This window comes from Emydura macquarii, unplaced genomic scaffold (assembly GCF_026122565.2).
Source record: "Emydura macquarii macquarii isolate MOO-44397 ecotype Brisbane River unplaced genomic scaffold, CSIRO-AGI_Emac_v2 contig_306, whole genome shotgun sequence".
NCBI classification, from domain to species: domain Eukaryota; kingdom Metazoa; phylum Chordata; order Testudines; family Chelidae; genus Emydura; species Emydura macquarii.
The window spans coordinates 12,610,515-12,630,032 of NW_027130443.1; the positions used below are offsets into that span (position 1 = coordinate 12,610,515).

General features: G+C 55.5%; 1 protein-coding gene across 2 annotated transcripts in view; it reads left to right on the forward strand.

Moving 5' to 3' along the window:
- KCNN1 (potassium calcium-activated channel subfamily N member 1) overlaps positions 1-18,113 on the forward strand; it is a 47,078-nt gene extending 28,965 nt beyond the window's left edge. The window contains exons 5-10 of one of the 2 annotated variants that reach the window (XM_067559891.1): positions 8,216-8,287; positions 12,407-12,548; positions 13,096-13,206; positions 13,488-13,615; positions 16,341-16,410; positions 16,814-18,113. In XM_067559891.1, the coding sequence (XP_067415992.1) occupies positions 8,216-8,287; positions 12,407-12,548; positions 13,096-13,206; positions 13,488-13,615; positions 16,341-16,410; positions 16,814-17,101 (811 nt within the window). In that variant the 3' untranslated portion in view covers positions 17,102-18,113. The remainder of the gene's footprint in view (positions 1-8,215; positions 8,288-12,406; positions 12,549-13,095; positions 13,207-13,487; positions 13,616-16,340; positions 16,411-16,813) is intronic. The other variant, XM_067559900.1, reaches the window with a different exon arrangement.
- The last annotated feature ends 1,405 nt before the right edge of the window (positions 18,114-19,518 follow it).

Sequence of the window (19,518 nt, forward strand, 5' to 3'; positions counted from 1 at the left end):
CCAGGGATCTGCGGCACCCTCGGGGTGAGGGCGAGGGCTCCCCCTGTTTGCTACAAACAGGGTCAAACTTATCCCCAGGCCGGGAGCTCTCAGGGTGACTGGCAGAGACTGCCTCCTCTTTAACATGGGCTGATCCCTCCAACAGGGAGCGTGTCTCCAGCTCTGACATTTCAGCTGCAGAAGAGAAGAACGAGGGGGGATTTGATAGCGGCCTTTAACTACCTGAAAGGGGGTTCCAGGGAGGATGGAGCTAGGCTGTTCTCAGTGGTGGCAGGTGACAGAACAAGGAGCAATGGTCTCAAGTTGCAGTGAGGCAGGTCTTGGTTGGATATTAGGAAACCCTTTTTCCCTAGGCGGGTGGTGAAGCACTGGAATGGGTTACCTGGGGAGGTGGTGGAATCTCCATCCTTAGAGGATTTTAAGGCCCCACTTGAAGAAGCCCTGGCTGGGCTGGTTTAGTTGGGGTTGGTCCTGCTTTGAGCAGGGGTTGGACTAGATACCTCCTGAGGTCCCTTCCAACCCTCATCTTCTCTGATCCTACGATTTAAGGGAGCTTCTGCCTAACGACCCATGCGTGCTCCTTCAGCTGCATCTGAGCCTTTGGTGTCGGTCAGACGGGCCGGTGTCCGAACGGTGCAACGGCCGGCGTGTGCATGGGGTGTGCGTGTGCTCTCTTCTCCCCTCCCCTCCTCTTCTGCCTGCCACTTTACCGCCGCGCCGGGACGGCTCATTAATCTGCTCTTGTTTTCCCTCTCTGATTGCTATGCTGCTCGTAGGGACAAACTGTGAGTCTGCATTGGTAGAAACCACTCGCCACAATCCTGCACGGGGAGCTGCCTCTTACTTCCCAGGCTTGTGCCTGCCACGAATTTAAGATTAGCTGCAACTGGAGGGGTGGGGGCGGGGGTGGGGAGGAGGGCTCTGGATTTGGGGAGGGCAGGCGCAGTTCCTAGCAAAGGGCCGTGAACCTTGAAAGCAGCCGGGAGCCGTTTCACTTGGAACCTCTGCATTTCATTTTGACGGGGCCTGGTGCCTCCACCATTCTGCCCCACCCCTTCCCGCAGGCTAGTCCAGTCCAGGTGCGCCCAGGAATCCAGCGCCCCCTCTCCCCTACCTCCTCCCTTGGGAAGGGCATGGCCCCTGTGCGGCACTGGCGCGGGGTGATGTTGCCAGGCGGACTCCAGCGTGGGTCCCTCGTGCTGTGCTGCAGACTTTCATTGCATGGGGCAGACCCAAGACATTCCTGGGGACACCTCAGGCCGGGAGCTGGGCTGCTTGCCCTGTACTGGCACGAGCCTGCTTTCCTGGGCATGGCCAGGCGGGAGAAACAGACGTGCTCTTTATGAAGGAGACCCCACTCCCCTGGGGCTGGCCTCACCTCAGCATTCATTATAGCAAGGCCTCCACGGATTGATCCGGCAGGGCCTGAGTGTCCCCAGTCCTGGGGGAGACAGCAGGGGGAGCTTTTCATCACACGCCCGATAAGACCGTGCCATTAGGTCAGTGTTAAGATGGCTGGGTGGTCTAAGGCGCCAGACTCAAGGCTCTATCTTCCCCTGTCCTGGGTGTTCAGGTCTCCGTATGGAGGCCTGGGTTCAAATCTCACTTCGCAGCAGCAGAACTGGAGCATCTCCAAAGGGCCAGGATCTGCCGATGGGTTCAGCAGAGGCCAGAGGCCAGGCACCGGTGCTGACGGGCTGGGCAGACAGATCTCATCAGAGCCAGCCACAAGTTCCTGGCTGAGGGGCCAGCCCCTCTCAGTGGCCTGGTCCGCACTTAAAATGTAGATCGGCGTGGCTGCCTCACCCGGGGATGTGGAAAACATCGTCCCCCTGAGCGCTGGGGCAGTGCTGGCCTGGCCCTTGGTGTAGACGCAGCGCGGTGAGCGGAAGAATGTCTCCTGCAGCAACGGAAAAGCCCCTTCTGTCGCTGTCGCCTGCGTCTGCGCTAGGGGGTCACAGCAGCACAGCTACGGCACCGGAGTGGAGACAAGCACTGGGGCAGACGGCCCGTGCCCCCCTGCGCTGCACCACTGGGGGATTCGCGGCAGTATCTGCAGCAGGGTTGCAGAGCCCTGCACGCTCTGCACTCCGGGGGAGTTCAAGCACTAACCCAGGCCTTCTCCAGGGAAGAAGACTCTGTTCTGGACCTCCTGGGCCCTGAAGCTATTTCCCTAGCTCTTCTGGGACTTGTGTTGGCTCTAATTTAGGATGGGGATTCTTGGTTGCTGAGTTTGGTTTCGGCCCTGGCTGCATAAATCCAGATGACACCCAGCAGGGAGAATCCACGTCTACACGTGGTCCTTTCTCTAGTGCCCTCCAGCGAGGGACCTCAAAGGCCTTTACAGACACTCATGTGACTCCTCCCAACCGTCCCTGGGCAACAGGTGACTAGCATCATCCCCATTGTACAGATGGGGAAACCAAGGCACAGAGCGAGGCGGTGACTCGCCTGAGGTCACACAGGGAGTCAGTGCCAGTGCCAGGAATAGATCCCAGAAGTTCTGGGTCCCAGTCTCTCTGCAGAACGGCATTTCACTGCTGTGGCAGGTGTGACGAGTTATCAGAACTCAGCGGGCAGGTTGAAGTTCTTCTCTGAGCAAAGTGAGAGAAAGGTAGTGCCCCACGCATTGGGGGCCAGCACAGAGCCTGCAGGGTCGGGGTGGACTCAGCACCAGGCCACTGTTGCTGTGACAGCTCCAAAGACCAGCGCCAAGCCAAGCCAGCAGCGGGAGAAAGTCCCACGGGCTGTATCTCAGCTCTGACCCACGGGGGAGGTGTCTCCACAGCCCTTGGTTTCTCTGCTGAGGCAATCAGCCAGGTGGCTAGTTGATGCCAGTCCAGGCTGCCCGTCGATGGGGAACCGGACTGCGTCCCAGCCTTCTTGTTTCACCTGGAGAGGTGTCTATCCACCACCCAGAAGCCGTTCCTCAGCACTGCTGTTCAGGTGGATTTGACCCGGCAACCGAGAGGAAACGCCGAAGCCCTGCCATGCAGCCTGCGAGGTGCAGTGAGCCAAGAGGCCATTAAAATAATCGTCTGCCAGCAAGATAACGACCCTGCTCCACTACTGCTTTGAACAACCCAGCGCGTCAAGAGGCAATGCTCTTACCAGCAGGACCCTGGGGAAACCAGGGAGCTGGTGGGATCTCGCCAGCATTTTACCTGGGTTTTTTCCATCCAACAGCCAGAACTGACTCAACTTCAGTCAAAAATCACCTCGCTCCCTGCACTGGGAAAACCTTGTCATCCTCTCTGCCCTCCTCCACGCTATACCTTCTGTTTCTGTCTTCCTCCTCTTCCTCCTCCCCCCTCTGGCAATCCCGCCCTCACAGCACTAAGTTCGAAGAGGTTCCAGGTTCTGCAAAGTTGGCAGTCTAGAAGGTCCAGATGGGAAAGGTTCCAGATTCTGGATCCAAGAGCTTCTAGAAGAGCTGAATCCAAGGATTCCAGATTCCAGAAATAAGATCCAGCTGATTCTCTGGGCAGCTTGTCTCTCAACTGTACTTCTCACCAGGGAAAGGCTGGCAGGTCTGACCAGGGCATCTCTCTTGGTGGAGAGGAAGACCCCAAGGGAGACAGACGCAAGCACTGCAGAGAATTTGCTTTGTCCCTTTTGAGCCCCGCTTGGAGGCTGTTCAGAATCAGCTTCCACCATGTCAGAGCAGTAGAGTCCCGCTTCTTGCCCCCCACACCCCCGGGCTCTGCCTGTCAGCTTCCTCCCTCGTAACATTGTGTAACGTTACCTTGGGCAGCACCAGAAATGTCACAACGGCTGAATGACACACCGTCGACTTTTCAGAGAGTGAGCAGGGCAGCACCCCAGTCTAGCAGTTCGAGCTGGGTACTAGGTGCCAGGACTGCTGGGTTCTGGTCTCCGCTCTGCCCCTGTGATCCTGAGAGCAAGTCACTGCCTCGCTGCGTGCCTCAGTTTCCCCAATCAGTTTCCCTCTCCCACGGGAGTGTTTTAATATGTGCAAGCATGAAAGGTGCTATAGAAAAGCAAAGAACCATTAGTAGTAGTTGAGCGAGGATGCTGTGCCTTTAAAGTTCCACGCTCACACATGGTGCTATGTAAATAGTCAGCGACTCTAAGGTCAGAAGGGACCCTTATGATTATCCAGTCTGATCTCCTGCACAAGGCAGGCCACAGAACCTCACCCAGCCATTCCTGTAACAGACCCTGACCTAGGACCGAGTTACTGAAGTCCTCAAATCACTCCACCAACCTTTGCTTGCGTATTAGACGCCAAAATATAATGGAGCATTTATCCACTGACGGATTGCTAACTTTCCCCTTGCTCGCCCCAACAGTGATTGAATCTGAAGATCATCAATACCCCTGCCTAGCTCCTCACGTCCAGGCTAGATATCAGGGTGATGGGCCCCAGAGAAATGGGCCGTAATAATTAAAGCTGAGGAAATGGTGAAAAAAAATTCTTGCTCAGATTCCAAAGCAAATTTTGAGCAATGCTCTTTCAACGTTTGCCTTCCACGAATGTCTGAGCTCTTTGGCTTTACGAGCACGGATCCTCATGAAAAGCAACATTAAGATGGAATATTAGTCGAGAGTGAATTTCCAGTGAGGGGCTCATTCACCATTAACCTGTCTCTTGTGCAGTCCCTTCCCCTAGGGCAAAGGAGCGGTGTAAAACGCTCCCAGTGCAAGGTGGTAGCATTCGGCACAGGTGAACAATTAATTGAACAATTAGCTGGAGATCTCTCAATGCCGTGACACACGCCATCCAGTCACAGGCCAGGGAGGATGCCAGGTGACTCGTGAATTTAACAAGCCCAGCGTGGAATGTTGCAAAGATTCTCTCTTTCTCTGAAGCATTTCCCTGATCCACAGATAAAATGTACGAATGATGAACGCGGGCTGGAATCTCACGCTCTCTTCCGTGGAGTCACAAATGGAAGGGAACAGAAAGGAGAGAGGGAAAAAAAAAAGGTAAAATTGGTTACATAAATGATTCGTACCAAATCATTCACTGGGCTCCAGTTTTTTACATGGCATTCAAGCAATCTTGATATGGTTCAGAAGCTGGAGTTTCTATGAAGCCAAATGAGTCAGCCCACAGGTGGTCCCATTTCTTACTATGTCAATGGAGCGAGAAAACCTGGACAAGAGCGGCTGGAAAGGAAACATTCACTCCTCAGTATTTATAGCTTGAGGATTTGGCTAAAACGTCTCCAAAGGCTTTTTGCTCAGCTCTGCGTGTTTTTGCTGCTCAGCATTTCTCCCTCTTAACCCCTGCAAGCCAAATGTGCTAGAAGAGTCCCAGGAACGCTCCCTGCAAGTCGGAGGACAGAGAGTGCCAGAGAGAAGGTGAAAACCTGAGGTGGAAGAAGACCCTGAAAATGAAAGAGGGGGAGGAAAAGAACAGGAGAGGGAATGGGGCGGAAAAGGAAAGAGGAAAAGGGGGGAAGAGAAAATGAAAGAGAAGAGAAAAGGAGAGAACAGAGGAAATGGAAGAGGTGTGCTTCTACTGTGTCTCCTGTCTCAGCTCTGTAACCACGTCCGCCCTCCACGCCAGCAGGGCCGTTCAGTGCTGACGGGAGTCCACGGGGGTAGCAGGATGCTGGGTGACATCCTGGCCCTCCTGAAGTCCACAGGAAATCTCATTGGCTGCATTCGGGCCGCATGTTCAGCTGCTGTGTGTTGTGCAGGTGGGCCCCGAGTAACCGACTCAGACCACGGCTGGGTTCCCGACGTCAGGGAGCTGGCCCTTCCAGAATCCTTTGGTCCGCACGAGTGCCCTTCATCCTAGGGCAGAGGCTCGCCAGGAGGCTCGGGTACCGCTTACGTTCCCCTTACGCCCGGGGGTGTCAGCAGGACTCGCGTGGTACCTAGGCTTTGCCCGGACCTCGCCAGGCATTTAATGCCTTTGCACAATGGCAGCTTCCTTGGGCAGCTGTTTGCCTTCACCTTCTCACCGGCACCAAGTTGGCCGCCAGAGGAGAGAGAGGTGGGGGTGTGTGGGGGTGTGTTTTAAATGAACACCTCACTGCCTTTCTTCCAGCTTCCCTGGCATCTGTTCATAGATCCAGGCCCCTACGGGAGCCCAACCTGTTACGCCAAGACTTTTTTTTTTTACCCATAATGCTTCACCGCATCATCTCCCCATGGCCCTTCCGCCAAGAGATGAGCAGCATTTTCCCATAGTGCTCCACTGCCTCGCCTCCCCTCCCCTGCTGCTTTTCCCATAATGCTTCACTGCAGCAGCCCCGCCACCCTGCTGCGTCAGGCGCTAAGAGGTATTTTTTCCCAGAGTGCTTCACTGCCACAGCCACCCCCCTTGCCACCCCTCCCTCCCCACCGAGGTTCCAAGCCAAACTTTCAAAGATTCACTCAACCCTTTCTGCAAAACCCCCTTTTGAGAGTGAATGCATGAGAGGGGGGCTGGGAAGGAAGGGGCTTGTCTGACTGTCGGGAGCTGAGGGGGGGCAGGGGTGTCCGTCTGTCTGAGGGACGCAGCAATCCTAAATTCCGGGTCTCATATTGCTTGGATCTGATTTCTGACTGGTTTGGGTCTCTCTCTCTCTCTCTCTCGCTCTGTCTCATTCTTGTTCCTTTCTTTCTGTTTTGATTTTTACATGCTCTTCTCTTCTCTCCCTTCTCCCTCCCCTGCATGCCTCTGGAGCCCTGCTGCAGAACTTGGACCACTCGGACAAGATCTGCAACACGGCTCAGTGTCGGTTATTCTGGATTGGGTTTTTCCCTGGGGAGCCCTATTTTGTTTGTTGGTTTCATTTTCCAGGTTCACTTGTTTTTTTTTTTTTTTTTTTTGGGGGGGTGGGGAGGGTGTGAAATTTTGCACCATTTTAGGGTTTCCAGGCCAGGCCTGGGGTCTCAAACGGAAGCCTTTGGCGTTAACTCATTAGATGCTGGTTTAAAACGAACACTGCCCCTAGAATTGTCTCTCCCCAGTGTCGAGAGACAGTTGGGCAGGTGTGAGGCGGGTCAAGATGGGCAGGAGAAAGCCTTCAGCGCCCTGCTGAGGTGGGTGCAATCCTTAGCCCCCTCTGTGGTCACGGGCTCCTCTACACAAGGCTTGAGTAGCTGGAGACGGGAAGACGTGAGGGGGAGGATGAAATTCAGCCTGGTGCCGAAGCCCATGTGAGTCCCTTGAACCCCTTCAAAGCAGGGCTAAAGTCATGTCTGAGTCTTGTGCTGGCGCTTCTGTCCAGGAGTGAATTTCACCCCCCCCCCCCCAGTCCATTCTCACCCCCACATCCTCCCACTCCAATTCCAGCCTTGGCAAAATGGATGTTACCCGAAGACACTAGCCCCAGGAAAGGTGACTTATGAGAGGCAGGGGAGGACTCCTGGGCCAAGGGCAACAGAAATCCACCAGGGGAGCTATTCTTGCACCTCCACTGCGAAGCGTGGGCGCACAGAACGCTTTATATCAGATCTAGGTTGCCAGTTCAAACCCCAGCAAATCCGCCGTGACCTGAGAGCCGCTGTTCTCTCCAAGCTGGCTTGGTAGCCTTTGAATACTGAGTTGGCAGATCTCAGGCTGCTTCTCAGAGGGGCTGCTGAAGTGAGGAGAAGCCAAAGTTTGGAACCTTTGTCCAGACACAAACACGGTTTTTGTTTTCTCCTTGTGGTTCTGAAATGTCACAACCCATCGTTTTTGCACTGCTTTTATGCTTCCTGCTGGCACGCAAAGGGCGCAAACCCCGCCAGGAATGGCCACCTCTTGTGACATTTCCGGCCACAAGCAGGAATCTCAGGAAGTGGTGCACAAGGACTTGTTCTCCTGAGATCTCAGGTACTCAGCTACCACAGCGACGGGTTTAGATAGGTAGATCTGCCCAGTTCTGTAGATTCAAATGGTTTGCACTGATTGGCTAACTCGGTATCTGACCCTTTTGATTGGCTAGAGTTTGAGTACTCCTGGGTTCTATTCCTGGCATCACTCTTTGATCTGGGCTGAGTTTCTGCCCCACCTGTGTGCCTCAGTTACCCCACCTGCAAAATAGGGGATATTGCCTACCTGCTGGGGTCGTTGTGAACCGAGATTAAGTTAATGTGCTTTGAGATCCTTGGAGAAAAGATGCAGAAAGGCAGAATTATTATGAATTGATCCCTCAAGGTCACTGGGAGACTAATTTCTCTACTGATCTTCCCCGAGGGCACAGGTAACATATGAAGCACTTTCCTTCATATTCGTGTCACCTTTCAGATGTTTTGCTCTCCCCCTCTGCAGATTTCTGTTGTCCCCGGTTCAGACCCATCTGCAAAATGTCCTGGCTAAACAACTGCTAAGAGGTTGTATCAGGTGCGAGTTTCTCCCCCCTCTGCGAATGCTGGAATAGAATGTGCCCGATGACAGAGGCATGGGGTTGGCCAGCTGTGTCATACATGTGCCTGGCATATCACTTCCATGCCACATCTGTGTTCTGCACAGCTGTCAGGTTGATTTCCCCGTCCCCTTCACACCTTGATGAATCGTTGCACTGCACAATCGCTGTATAGATCTCCTGTTCCCAACGTTATCCCTAAGTGGTCATGAAAGGGGTACGTAAACTGATGCTGTCCCATAACCGGCTCAGTCACCATTTATCTTCATCCAACGAGTCAGCCACACACGGGTGCTGCAGTGCGTCTGGCTGAGCTGATGACTGTGTTTGTGCCAATGTCTAAGCAATAGCCTCTGTCACACTCACCTGCAAGGTAAAAGGACAAGGTCCAGGAGCGATTTTTGGCCTAGCGACTGTAAATCCTACAGAGAGAGAATCCACCATTGTTACTAGTTTAAACCTGGAAGTGAGCCATGCCCAATGCTGCAGAGGAGGGCAAAAAAAACCCCAGGGTCTCTGCCAATCTGTCACCGGGGAAAATTCCTCCCCAACCCCAAATATGACAACCAGTTAGACCCTGAACATGTGGGCAAGACCCACCAGACAGACACCTAGGGAAGAATTCTCTGTAGTAACTCAGAGCCCTCCCCACTCGTGTCCATCGCTGGCCGTTGGACATATTCGCTGCCAACAGTCGCAGATCGACCACGTGCCCGTGTAGGCAGTGTCCGCGTCCCAGCCCCTCCATAAACGTGTCAAGTTCAGTCTTGAAGCCAGCTCGGTTTGTTGTCCCCGCTGCTCCCCTTCGAAGGCTGTTCCAGAACGTCACTCCTCTGATGGTTAGAAACCTGCCTCTAATTTCAAGCCTAACCTTGCTGATGGCCAGTTTATATCCATTTGTCCTTGCGTCCACATTGGTGCTTAACTTCAATAACGCCCCTCCCTCGCTGGTATTTAGCTCTCTGATGAATTCATGGGTTTGGCTTTTCAGGGGTTTGAAATTGAAACCGAAGTTCTACCCGTGTGGACTTCTGAAAGGCATAACTCCGCCCCAGCTCTGCGCGAAGGGGATATAACTTGTCCCCAAACCCGGGCTGAGTTGAGTTGTGTTTCAGGTTTCACTGGGAGGATTTTGCTCTGCTCTCACTAGCTGCTCGGTGCCAGGGGAGCTGTCCTTTCGAATGCCTGACCATTTGCAGGCCTTTGTTTCCTTTTAATCAGCCTGGGCCAGATTCTGATCTCAGTGCCCTGGGTGTAAATGCAAAGCAGCCCCAGCTGACCCAGAGAACTTACTCCAGTTTTGCTGTGTCTGGAACCTGGGCCGGGACTCCTGAACAGCTACCCATCAGCCAATTACAAGTGAAATTTCAACCAGCGTCGGAACCTGAGCTGCCGTTCCCAGTGACAGGCTTGAAGAGGTGGTCAGCATCCCTCTGTTAATGCAAAACCGCAGCTCCAGCGACCTCCAGAGAGACATTCAAATCAGCAGCAGACCTGAGCTGCCACCTCTTCATCTTACATTCGTGCTGATTGTCCTGTTTAAAACTCTAAGCTCCGGATGTTTCTATTTGAAGCTTTGTTTGCATTTCCCATTCCCCCAAAGTCCTGGCAGCATTCAGAGTGTGTCACGCTGACTCTGAGAGGCTCTTTTGTGCCATCTAAAGTTGGCGGGGAAAATGTTCAGAAAGCATCCCTCTTTTAAAACACATACGGTTCCTAGAGTCTAAGGCCAGAGGGGCCATCGTGGTCATCCAGTCTGACCTCGTGTCTAACGCACGGGAGGTGAGTGCGTGTGAATAAGCCTGTACACGCATGCACACGCACCCTCTCTCTGTCACATGCAATCGTGCAAGCCTGGAGCAATCGGAGCTGCCAATAACTGGAGTGGGACAATTGTCCCAGGACAATGGGATGGAGCCACGTGTGTGAGTGACAGAGAGAGACCGACCCTGGGAATGATTCTTGTGCAGTCACTTACCGCAGTGAAAGCGGTTGCAATGGAGAATCAGGCCCCTGGGTGTGCACTTGCGCGCATGCAGTTGTGTGTCACACTCACACCATGACATCAAGAGACAAGGCTCATTCGCAGATACAATTTCTCCAAGCTACCCTGACAGTTGTACACAGGGCTCCCCAGAACTGCTCTGTCTGTGCACACTGGGATCTCCGGGGTCACTGTCAGCTCACTGGAGGGGGCGGTACCTCGGGGAGATGCTGAGCCGACGGGCCCCAGTGCAAGCTCTCTGGCGCCTGGGGACCAAGCCTGCATTTGCATCCCTCCCACCTCACGCACCCCCCGCGCAGGGCAGGAAGGGTCCCGGCACCACCCCCCAGCTGCCCTGGGGAGGAGCGGGTCTGTACCTGCAGGGAGGGAAAGGGGGTGTGAGGCCAGGGGGTTGCAAATGCAGGCTTGGCTCTGTTCCCCCCTGCATTTACCCGCCATGCAGTGCCTGCCTCTCCCGCTGCAGCCCCGCAGCCCGGTGCCAGCTCAGATGGGGCAGCCTCACCCCCTGGACGGGGGCCTGGCCCCCTGTCACCTCCCCCCTCGGTACCCCAGTGGCAGGAACTGCAGGGGGGCAGCTCTAACCTGACCCCTGTGGAGGATCAGGTCTAGCATGGTTCTGTTCTTCCACCACCACCCCCACCACCCTCTCCTGCTCTGCTCCTCCTGTGTCAGCAGGAATTGGGAAGTCACCTTCCCACTCAGATAGTTCCCTGCACAAGCGGATTCTCCCTGGGTCTTTGCCAGCCGCTTTAATCCCGCTGTGCGCTGCTGACACAGCGACTGGGGAACGCAGCCCTCTGGATCTGCACCCTTGACAGAAGGAAGTTCGCCTGCAATTCTCTAGCCCCTCCACAGCAACAGGGCAAAGTCCTTAAATCAACCTAGACCTTAGATCAGTCTCGTACCAAAGCCAGACAAGGGCAGGACACCGTTTGAGCAGCTCTGGGCTTTGATCTGTCCAGGAGCAGGACGCAGAGCAAGCGAGGCGGGCACTGGAAGAGGCGATGCCTTGTGTTCTAGGTCGCAGAGCACAGCAGGCTGCAGTGTCAGTTTTGTGACAGTCCCTGGGCCGCTAAGTCAGCTGCTCAAACCACTAGCTGCTTTTTCACGCCGCGATCCCAGGCGGGTGCCAAGGCCATGCCGTATCACCTGAGGCCACACGTCCCCAGCTCGCCTTTCCCATTCCGGATGCCAGCAGAGGTTTATTGGCAGAACGCCTCCGTTGCTCTGAAGACACTCACCCCCGTTGATGTGAAGGGGGGTGATGTGACGGCTGGGGAAGCTTCTCTTTTCGGAGAGGCTCCGGGTTTTTAACCAGCTTCCACTTCTCCTCGGCCGTGACCTTCGAAATCTGACGTCACACGTGGCTCTGAGACCATGGCAGGAAGCCCCGGCAGCCCTGGGAGGAATTTTAAATACCAGTCACAGGCTAGAAGCTGGCCGTGCAAGGGATTCAGGTGCAAAGCCCTGATTCAATGGCACCGTAATGCCCAGCAATCACCATGTACCTGCTTGGAAAGAAAGGTACGGACCAGGAGCTGAGGCACTGAGCTGAGAGCCAGGACCCCGATTCCCTCTGGATGAGTCAAGGAGGGTGAAATTAACTCCTGGGCAGAGGAGCCAGCACAGGAGGGGTTGCCACCAGAAGGATCACTGCGCTGCCTCTCTGCACTGGGGTAAGTTACCCTGCCACCCTCTCTGTGCCTCAGTTTCCTCGTCTAACATGGGGCACTTGACACTCCCCCATCCCGTGGGGTCAGGGACGACTGATTCATTGGCGTTGGTCAAACGCTTAGCCCAGCATACGACGTTTGCCAGTCTAAAAGGAGCTGCACATCTAAATAAGGAGTTGCACTGGGGTGGTGGAGCAGAGATTCACGCCTGGTATTTTTTGCATTCAGCCAGAAGCCCCGTTGGCCTGATGTTTAGCCCCGTGGCAGCCCCAAGCTGTGGCCCGCGTTGGATTAAGATCCGATGAGTGACTCTGAAATGCTCGTGTCGGGGTGTGCGTTGGTGATGGCACCGTGGGGGGGGGGGGAGTGGAGGGGCCCGATGACCCTTGACCTGTGTTTTATTGCCCCTTGCTCGGCAGGTATCACGACAAGCAGGAAGTGACCAGCAATTTCCTGGGAGCCATGTGGCTAATTTCAATCACCTTCCTCTCCATCGGCTACGGAGACATGGTGCCCCACACCTACTGCGGGAAGGGGGTGTGCTTGCTGACTGGGATCATGGTAAGCCCCGGGGGGCACGGGGAAGGCTGTTGGCCCCGGGCGTCCTGACTGCACAGAGCGAGCTGAGTCAAAACCCAGCTCTGCCAACACAGAGGCGCTATTGCTGCTTTTCTCGCCTCCCCCGCTTGGGGTTTGAACCTGCAACCCACAGCACGAAAAAAAGCACCAGTCGTTACGGCTTGAGCTAAACAAGTGACTCCTTTAGCCGCCAGTGGGAGTAGGCTCTAATCTTCTTATAAAGACCAGTCGCCAGAAAGAGGCTCCTAGTGCAGTTAGACTTCTCCTAGCCCAGGGTGAAATACCCTGTTTCTCACGCCCTGCTGCCATGAACAGGGTGGGCTCCCGTGGCATGTTTCCAGGGGTCCCTGCAAACTTTTCTGATGTCAATGTAACCATCACCCAACGTCCCTATGAAAATCCAGCTGGGTGCTGGCACATCCTCTCCTTAGCTCTTGCTCCTTTTCACGTGCCGGTCTTAGCACCCTCTCTCCTGGTAGCCATGGGTTCTGGTTTCCCTTACCCGGGCCCCTTCTTCTTTCGGTCTCAGGGTGCTGGATGCACGGCTCTGGTGGTCGCTGTGGTCGCCCGGAAGCTGGAACTCACCAAAGCCGAAAAACACGTGCACAATTTTATGATGGACACACAGCTAACGAAGCGGGTAAGGATTCACCACCGCTCCCCATGCTGGTTTCTTCCCCCACTGCCCCCACTCTCCCTCCGCCCCACGAACCCCAGCCATCATGTTCTGGGGGTGAAATTCAGCCCTGGGAAACAAAGGATTCTGGGATTTCCAGGGGTGTGACTTATGTAGCATCTAGGCTTTGCGTTGGCCTTCCTGCCCACGGTGAATTTCCCCCTACAGTCTGGCTCAAAACATGATGGACGCCCAATCTACGCAGCCTGGTAACTCCTATATTTATTTAGTCCTGTTTCCCCCAGGTGAAAAACGCTGCTGCCAACGTACTCAGGGAAACGTGGCTCATCTACAAACACACCAAGCTGGTGAAGAAGACTGAGCATGCCAAAGTTCGGAAACACCAGCGTAAGTTCCTCCAAGCCATCCATCAGTAAGTCCAACACCTTTACCTGCTTCATATTTGGTACCCTCCGGAGTTTGCAGGTCATGAGATTGGGGAAGCAAAGGGTCAGGATTGAAAACAAGCTGGCTGGCATTTTTAACATTCCAAAATTTGGATGAAAAAGGTTGCAATTTGGAAGAAAAGGGTGGGGGGTTTTTTTTAAATTGGGTTGAGAAAATGAGGGAAAATTTCCCCACAATTTCAAATTCTGACATCAAACTTCATCGAAATTTCAAATGTTGACCAAAAATGTGTGTCCAAATTCGACGGGACGACATTTCAGGTCAGAATTGCAAAATGTTCCCATGAAATTTGGCCAAAATTTTTGACCAAAAAGAAAACACAATCCAGTGTTTGCCAATTGCTGTTTTTCAACTAATTTTGCAGCTAGCTGAAATTTTCAAATTTCAGCAAAAACAACTTGTCCAACTTTTGAATTTCAATGAAAAATGTCATCTCAATTTTGAGGGGAAAATAGGGGACAAATACGATTGAAATTTCAAATTTGTCAAATTTTCAACAATTTCTACAAATTGCCTTTTTTTTTCCCCTCCTGTTTTTCCAACTGACTGGCTGAAACTTTTCAATTTTTGACCAAAAAAAGGGAGAAAAAATTTCTAAATATTTTCCACCAATTTTTCCCCCTTCATTTTCCATCAGCTTCCAGTTCTGTCCCTTTCAAATCTCAACTCATCTTGCACTCTCCATCACCGTGACCTCAGCCATGGAGCCCTGACCTCAGCCTGCAGGACAGGAGGAATTTTAAAGGGCTGTCACCACAGTTAGGGATCGAAGCCCTGGGGAAATGGGCAGAGGAAAACCTTGGGACATTTTTCCCCCCAGTGGGACAAGGCACTAAATGGAATTGGCTTTGTCGCTTTCCAGATCTGTGCGAGTGTTCTGGGCCTTTGTGCATGCAGGGGTGGGATGTAGGGGTGCTAGGGCGGGGCAGGGGAGGGCACAGGCCAGCGTGACAGTGCGTGTTGTCTGTCGTGTTATTAAAACGTGTTGTGTTTTGTCTTTGTTTTGCCCGATCCCTCCAGAGCTCAGAAGTAAGTCACCTCCGTGGAGCTGCCAGACTCTTGAATGTGACCTTGTTTTGTGCATGGTTTTGTTGAAGTGGAACACTTTGGAAATTCAGACCCCATTTCTGCCCTGTGAATCCGCACTCGGTCCATTGCACCGCGGGGGAGTCTGCAGCGTGGACTCCCCCTCATCGATCAATTCAGCAGCCTGAACGCCACGGCTAACAGCCATGTAGCAGCTTAACAGGGCTTCTCTCCCTGCTGGGGGCTTGAGTCACTTGGAGCGTCTACACTGCAGCCAGAGGGTGGCTGCGGCTCCGCTCAGATACCTGCACCAGCTTTAATCTAAACTTAAGCTGTACGTGCCCCGGTGCAAGCTGGACGAGCCAGCCTGGGCCCCCGAGTCATTGTCAACCCGGGGCAGGGTCTGCGTTGCCTCCCCTTCCCCACTGTTTTTAGCCAGGCGAGCTAAAGTCAGGCTAGCCCAGGTCCACTCACCCGAGCTGCAGCCGCTCCCCTGATCGCAGTGTAGACGTACCCAGAGCGCACGGGCCAGATCCTGCTCTTGGGGGAGCTGGCAGTGGCGTTATGCCAACTTTAGCCTCAGCACCGCAGCAAAGGGCTGGTTTTAGCAAGGCTGGGAAACGAACGCCCGTCACTCTAGGAAAGGCAGGGCTGGATCCAGAGGACAGTCGTGGAACGCCTGATCCAGAACCTCTTAGAGCTCCCGCCTTCAACCCTCCTGGCCTTGGATTGAGTTTCCGGGCATGGCGGAGGAGGGATTGAGGCGGCGGGATGAGAACTGCCCAGGGCGGCTGAGTGGAGATCAGTTTAAGGCCCGGGGAGGGAGCTGCCGATGGGGACAGCAGAGAGAGGTGCAGGGAGGGGGGCAGAGATGCCTCCAACCTTTTGCTTCTGTGCCTTCCCACGGCGTTGAGCGCAAGGGACCCCCAGCGGAGGCGCCGGGGAGGGAGTGCGGCCATGGGACGTAACTGCAGTAGGGGCTTCTGTGCAGCCGGTAGCCCCGGGTGACTGCAGCAGGGCAAGCCAGGCCGGTGGAGAAAGCCCTTCTAAGCTGTGACATGGCGGGTGCCTCTCCCCACTCCGCGTCAGCCCTGCACCACCCCAAGGTCACTTTTCAACCGCCCAGCCCAGCCCCTGCTCTGAGGGGACGTCGCTTCCTCCGGGGGCCCCATCTCCTCTTCTGTCAGAGGGTGGGGGAATCGGCATCTAAATTCACTGGGCTTCTCTGCCCCATTTCCAGGCCTGTCTGCATGGCAGCGGTTCTGTAGCACCGCCGTCTGGCTGTCGTATGGGTGCTCCCCAGTGGGGCTGGAGCCCCATTTCCCCACACGAGCCCCACGGGGCCTCAAATACCTCCTTGCTCCCAGGCACCCACAAAGGTCGATTGCTTGCCCGGCGCCAGCTCCCGGAGCGTGCTGCGGCGTAGCCGTGTCCGAGGGAGATTTGCTCTCCGGCAGGGCGTGGCGGGACAGGACTTGAAAAGTGCGCCAGGCGTGAGGGTATCGGCCCCCTCGGGGCCGCCTCATTCGACAACTGCATGGCTGTGCGTCTGGGTCCAGGCTCTGGAGCGCTGTGCATGTCATTCGGGAAGGGCCGCCCCAGGCTCCCTTTCTCTCCCCCTGCAGTACGGGGCCACTGACCCAATGTCGCTTCTTTGGCTCTAGATTGAGGAGCGTGAAAATGGAGCAACGGAAGCTGAACGACCAGGCGAACACGCTGGTGGATTTGGCAAAGGTGAGCTGCCAGGAGTTGTCCCCCCTCGGCCGTCTGAGAGCCGGGGTGTAATGGTGAGAGCAGGGGGTGGGCGCCAGGATTCCTGGGTTCTGTTCCCAGCTCCGGGAGGAGACTGAGATCTGGGTTCTACCCCGGGCTATGGGAGGGAAGTGGAGTCTGGAGACTGGAGCGGAGAACTGGGGGTCAGGACTCCTGGGTTCTATCCCCGGTTCTCCGCTGCCTCTCACTGTGTAGCCTTGGCACGTCCCTGTCCCTGGGGCTGATCCGAGCCCTTGGGGACGTGTATCAGAGCCCTAAACAACCACAGCTGCCTTGGGAGCGGCTGTGCCAGGAGCCCTGTTGAGATGGTGTTGGGTGTGAGCCCATTTGCTCGGCATCTGGCCTGACCCCTTCTCTCCGACAGACCCAGAACGTCATGTACGACATGATCTCCGAGCTCCAGGAGCGCAACGAGGACCTGGAGAAACGCATCAGCACCCTGGAGAGCAAGATTGACTCGCTGGGCCTGAGTCTCCACGCCCTGCCAGGACTCATCAGCCAAGCCATAAGCCAGCAGCAGCGAGAGCTGGCCCGGACCTGCGCCCCCAGGTTCTGCCCCATCTCGTACAGCTCAGAGAGGTCCTCCTGGACGCCCATGTGCCGGCGGAAGTCTCCTTCCACAGCGCCCCACACCTCGTCGGACAGCGGGTGACACCAGGGGGCGGGCGCGGCGCCCGGGCCCATTTATGTCTGGCCATTGTGTGGCTGATTCTGTTAGCTTTGTTCTGTAAAGCCCTGTATAGTTAAACTCCCGGCGTTCCTCGTGCTGGAGTGAAGCTAGTTACCGTAGGGTCCTCTACCGTAGTTACGGCTGCCTTTATCTCGGGGAGGAGGGGAGGGGGGTAGAGCAGCACCCGATACTCCAGCAAGGGAGCCCAGCCGCATGCAGAAGTGGGCGCAGGCTGCCTGGAGGCAGCACACCGCGTGCGTAGCAGCAGCGCGGCATAGTGGTTAGGGCACAGGGCAGGGAGGCAGGACTCCTGGGTTCTTTGGAAGGCTTTGGGATGGGGGAGGGGGGGTTGAGTGGTGAGAAGTAGGGGATCTGGGAACCAGAACACCTGGGCTCGGGTGGGACGCAAGAATCCTGGGGTCTCGTTCTGGCTCTGGGAAAGGAGTAGAGGTCTGATGGTTAGAGCGGGAGGGGCTGGAAGCCAGGATCCCCAGCTTCTACCCCCAGGTTTAGGAAGGGGGGGGAGGTTGTCTCACAGTTAGAGCAGAGCTGGGAGTAGGAGTCAGGACTTCAGGGTTCTATCCCTGGCTCTGCCACCAGGTGACCTCAGCTTAGTCACGTTACCACTCCGTGCCTCAGTTTCCCCATCTGTAAAATGGGGGGAATCACACTACTGACCGTTGCAAAGCGCTGTGAGATTCTTGGCTGTGCTATTGAGCCACTACGGACTGTGAACAGAGCAGGCGCAGCTGATCCCGCCCGGCCCAAGGCACTTCTGCTGACGACGGCTCACGGCCACACGGCAGGCGTGACCCAGCAGGGCTCTGAATCCAGCCCCGAAGCATGGAAGGAACTCTGCATCGCCAACGCTGGGTGGCAGGTGGGAGAAGAGCCATCCCCCTGCATGCCAGGGAAGGGGGAAGCTGAGTGGGTCGGCAGGGGCTGTGATTTAATACACCTTAGAGCGCCAGCCTGGGCACGGAGGATAGATTCCTTCCTTTGTTCCCAGCTGCTGAATCCTGTTAAAAGCTGAACATCATATGAACTATGCCCCTTGTATCAAGCTGCTGGGTAACCCACGGAGGTTTTCTGTGATCACAAAGGGCAAAAGAGTGGCTGCGGACCAGTGGGACATGGGGGGCGGGGAAGGTGGGTGGTGGGGAGGGGTGAATGGGAGATGGGTTGGGGCCAGACACTGGGAAATGGGAGGGGAGGTGGGGGCCAGGAGGGGAGGTATCTATGAGACAGCCCTCTGTTGAGGTGTGGTCCCCACCATGGCAATGGCCGAGGTCCCCCACCCTTGGGGGGGAAGGCTGCAGATGAATGGCTGCGATTCAGCACCATCCACGAGGCCCAGGTGGCTGGGCCCAGGAGGGACTGAACCCGGGCCAGCTCCCAGGCACTTCCCCGCTGGGCCTCTCGGCTCTGCAGCTTTCCTCAGCCTCTGGGGAGACGTGGTCTGGGAAAAGGAAGCCAGCCTGGGGACCAAACCCCAGGTGGGGGAATTGGCCTGGAAGCAGGGCCAGGCCCAAGCCATAAGGTTGGACTCCAACCAGCCCGGGCTGGGGCGTCTCAGAGCTGTAGTGGGGAATGGGGGGGGGGGAGGCGCATGTGGTCCATTATAGCGCTGGGGCCACTTGAAAAATTTGGCTCTTGATTCAGATTTGGAACCTCCCAAAGGCCGAGGGGCTGGGGTGGGGCTGAGATCCAGGGTTCTGGTTCTGTCCCGATGGACAAGTCCATCCTCTACGTCAAACTTCAAAGCGATCCCGTGCACTGTGTGTCCTTTTCATCCCAATCCTGCTGTAGGAAGGGTCATTGACACACGCTAACACTATGGGGTGACTCTGGCAGCCCCTTTCCCCCCATCCTACTGGTCACCCCCCTCTCCGGGTTTTATGAATGGGTTCCACGCAGCTCTCATTTGAATAACCTAAGACACCGAGGGGATGCTCAGCCAATCAAAGGCCTCCTCCGGCTGAATGTTCTTGGAGGCGGGTGCCTGGCGCAACAGACCGTTCCATTGTGATTTACCGGGGCGGGGCCGGGGATGGCTGGTCCCCATTGCAAACAGAATTTTAAATGCTCTTGCAAGGAGAAATTCCCAGTCCTGTAGGGATCATTGGGGAAATATAACGGGTCGGGATATAGCCGCCCCCGTGAGCCCACGCTTACTCCCTCTAATGCAACAGGGAGACCCACAGGGCCACCTACAAACCTGGGCACTGACTCTCCAGCGTCATGCACCTTGCACCATCATTTATGCCGGCGCAAAGTCAAACGCTACCGGGTCAGAGTCACAGCGTTTCACGCCCACTTTGCACTGGTGCAAATGGCTGCAGAGCGGCGCAGGGCGTCAGGCCCCTGGCCTCCAGCTTCACTCCAGCAGTGGGTTCTGA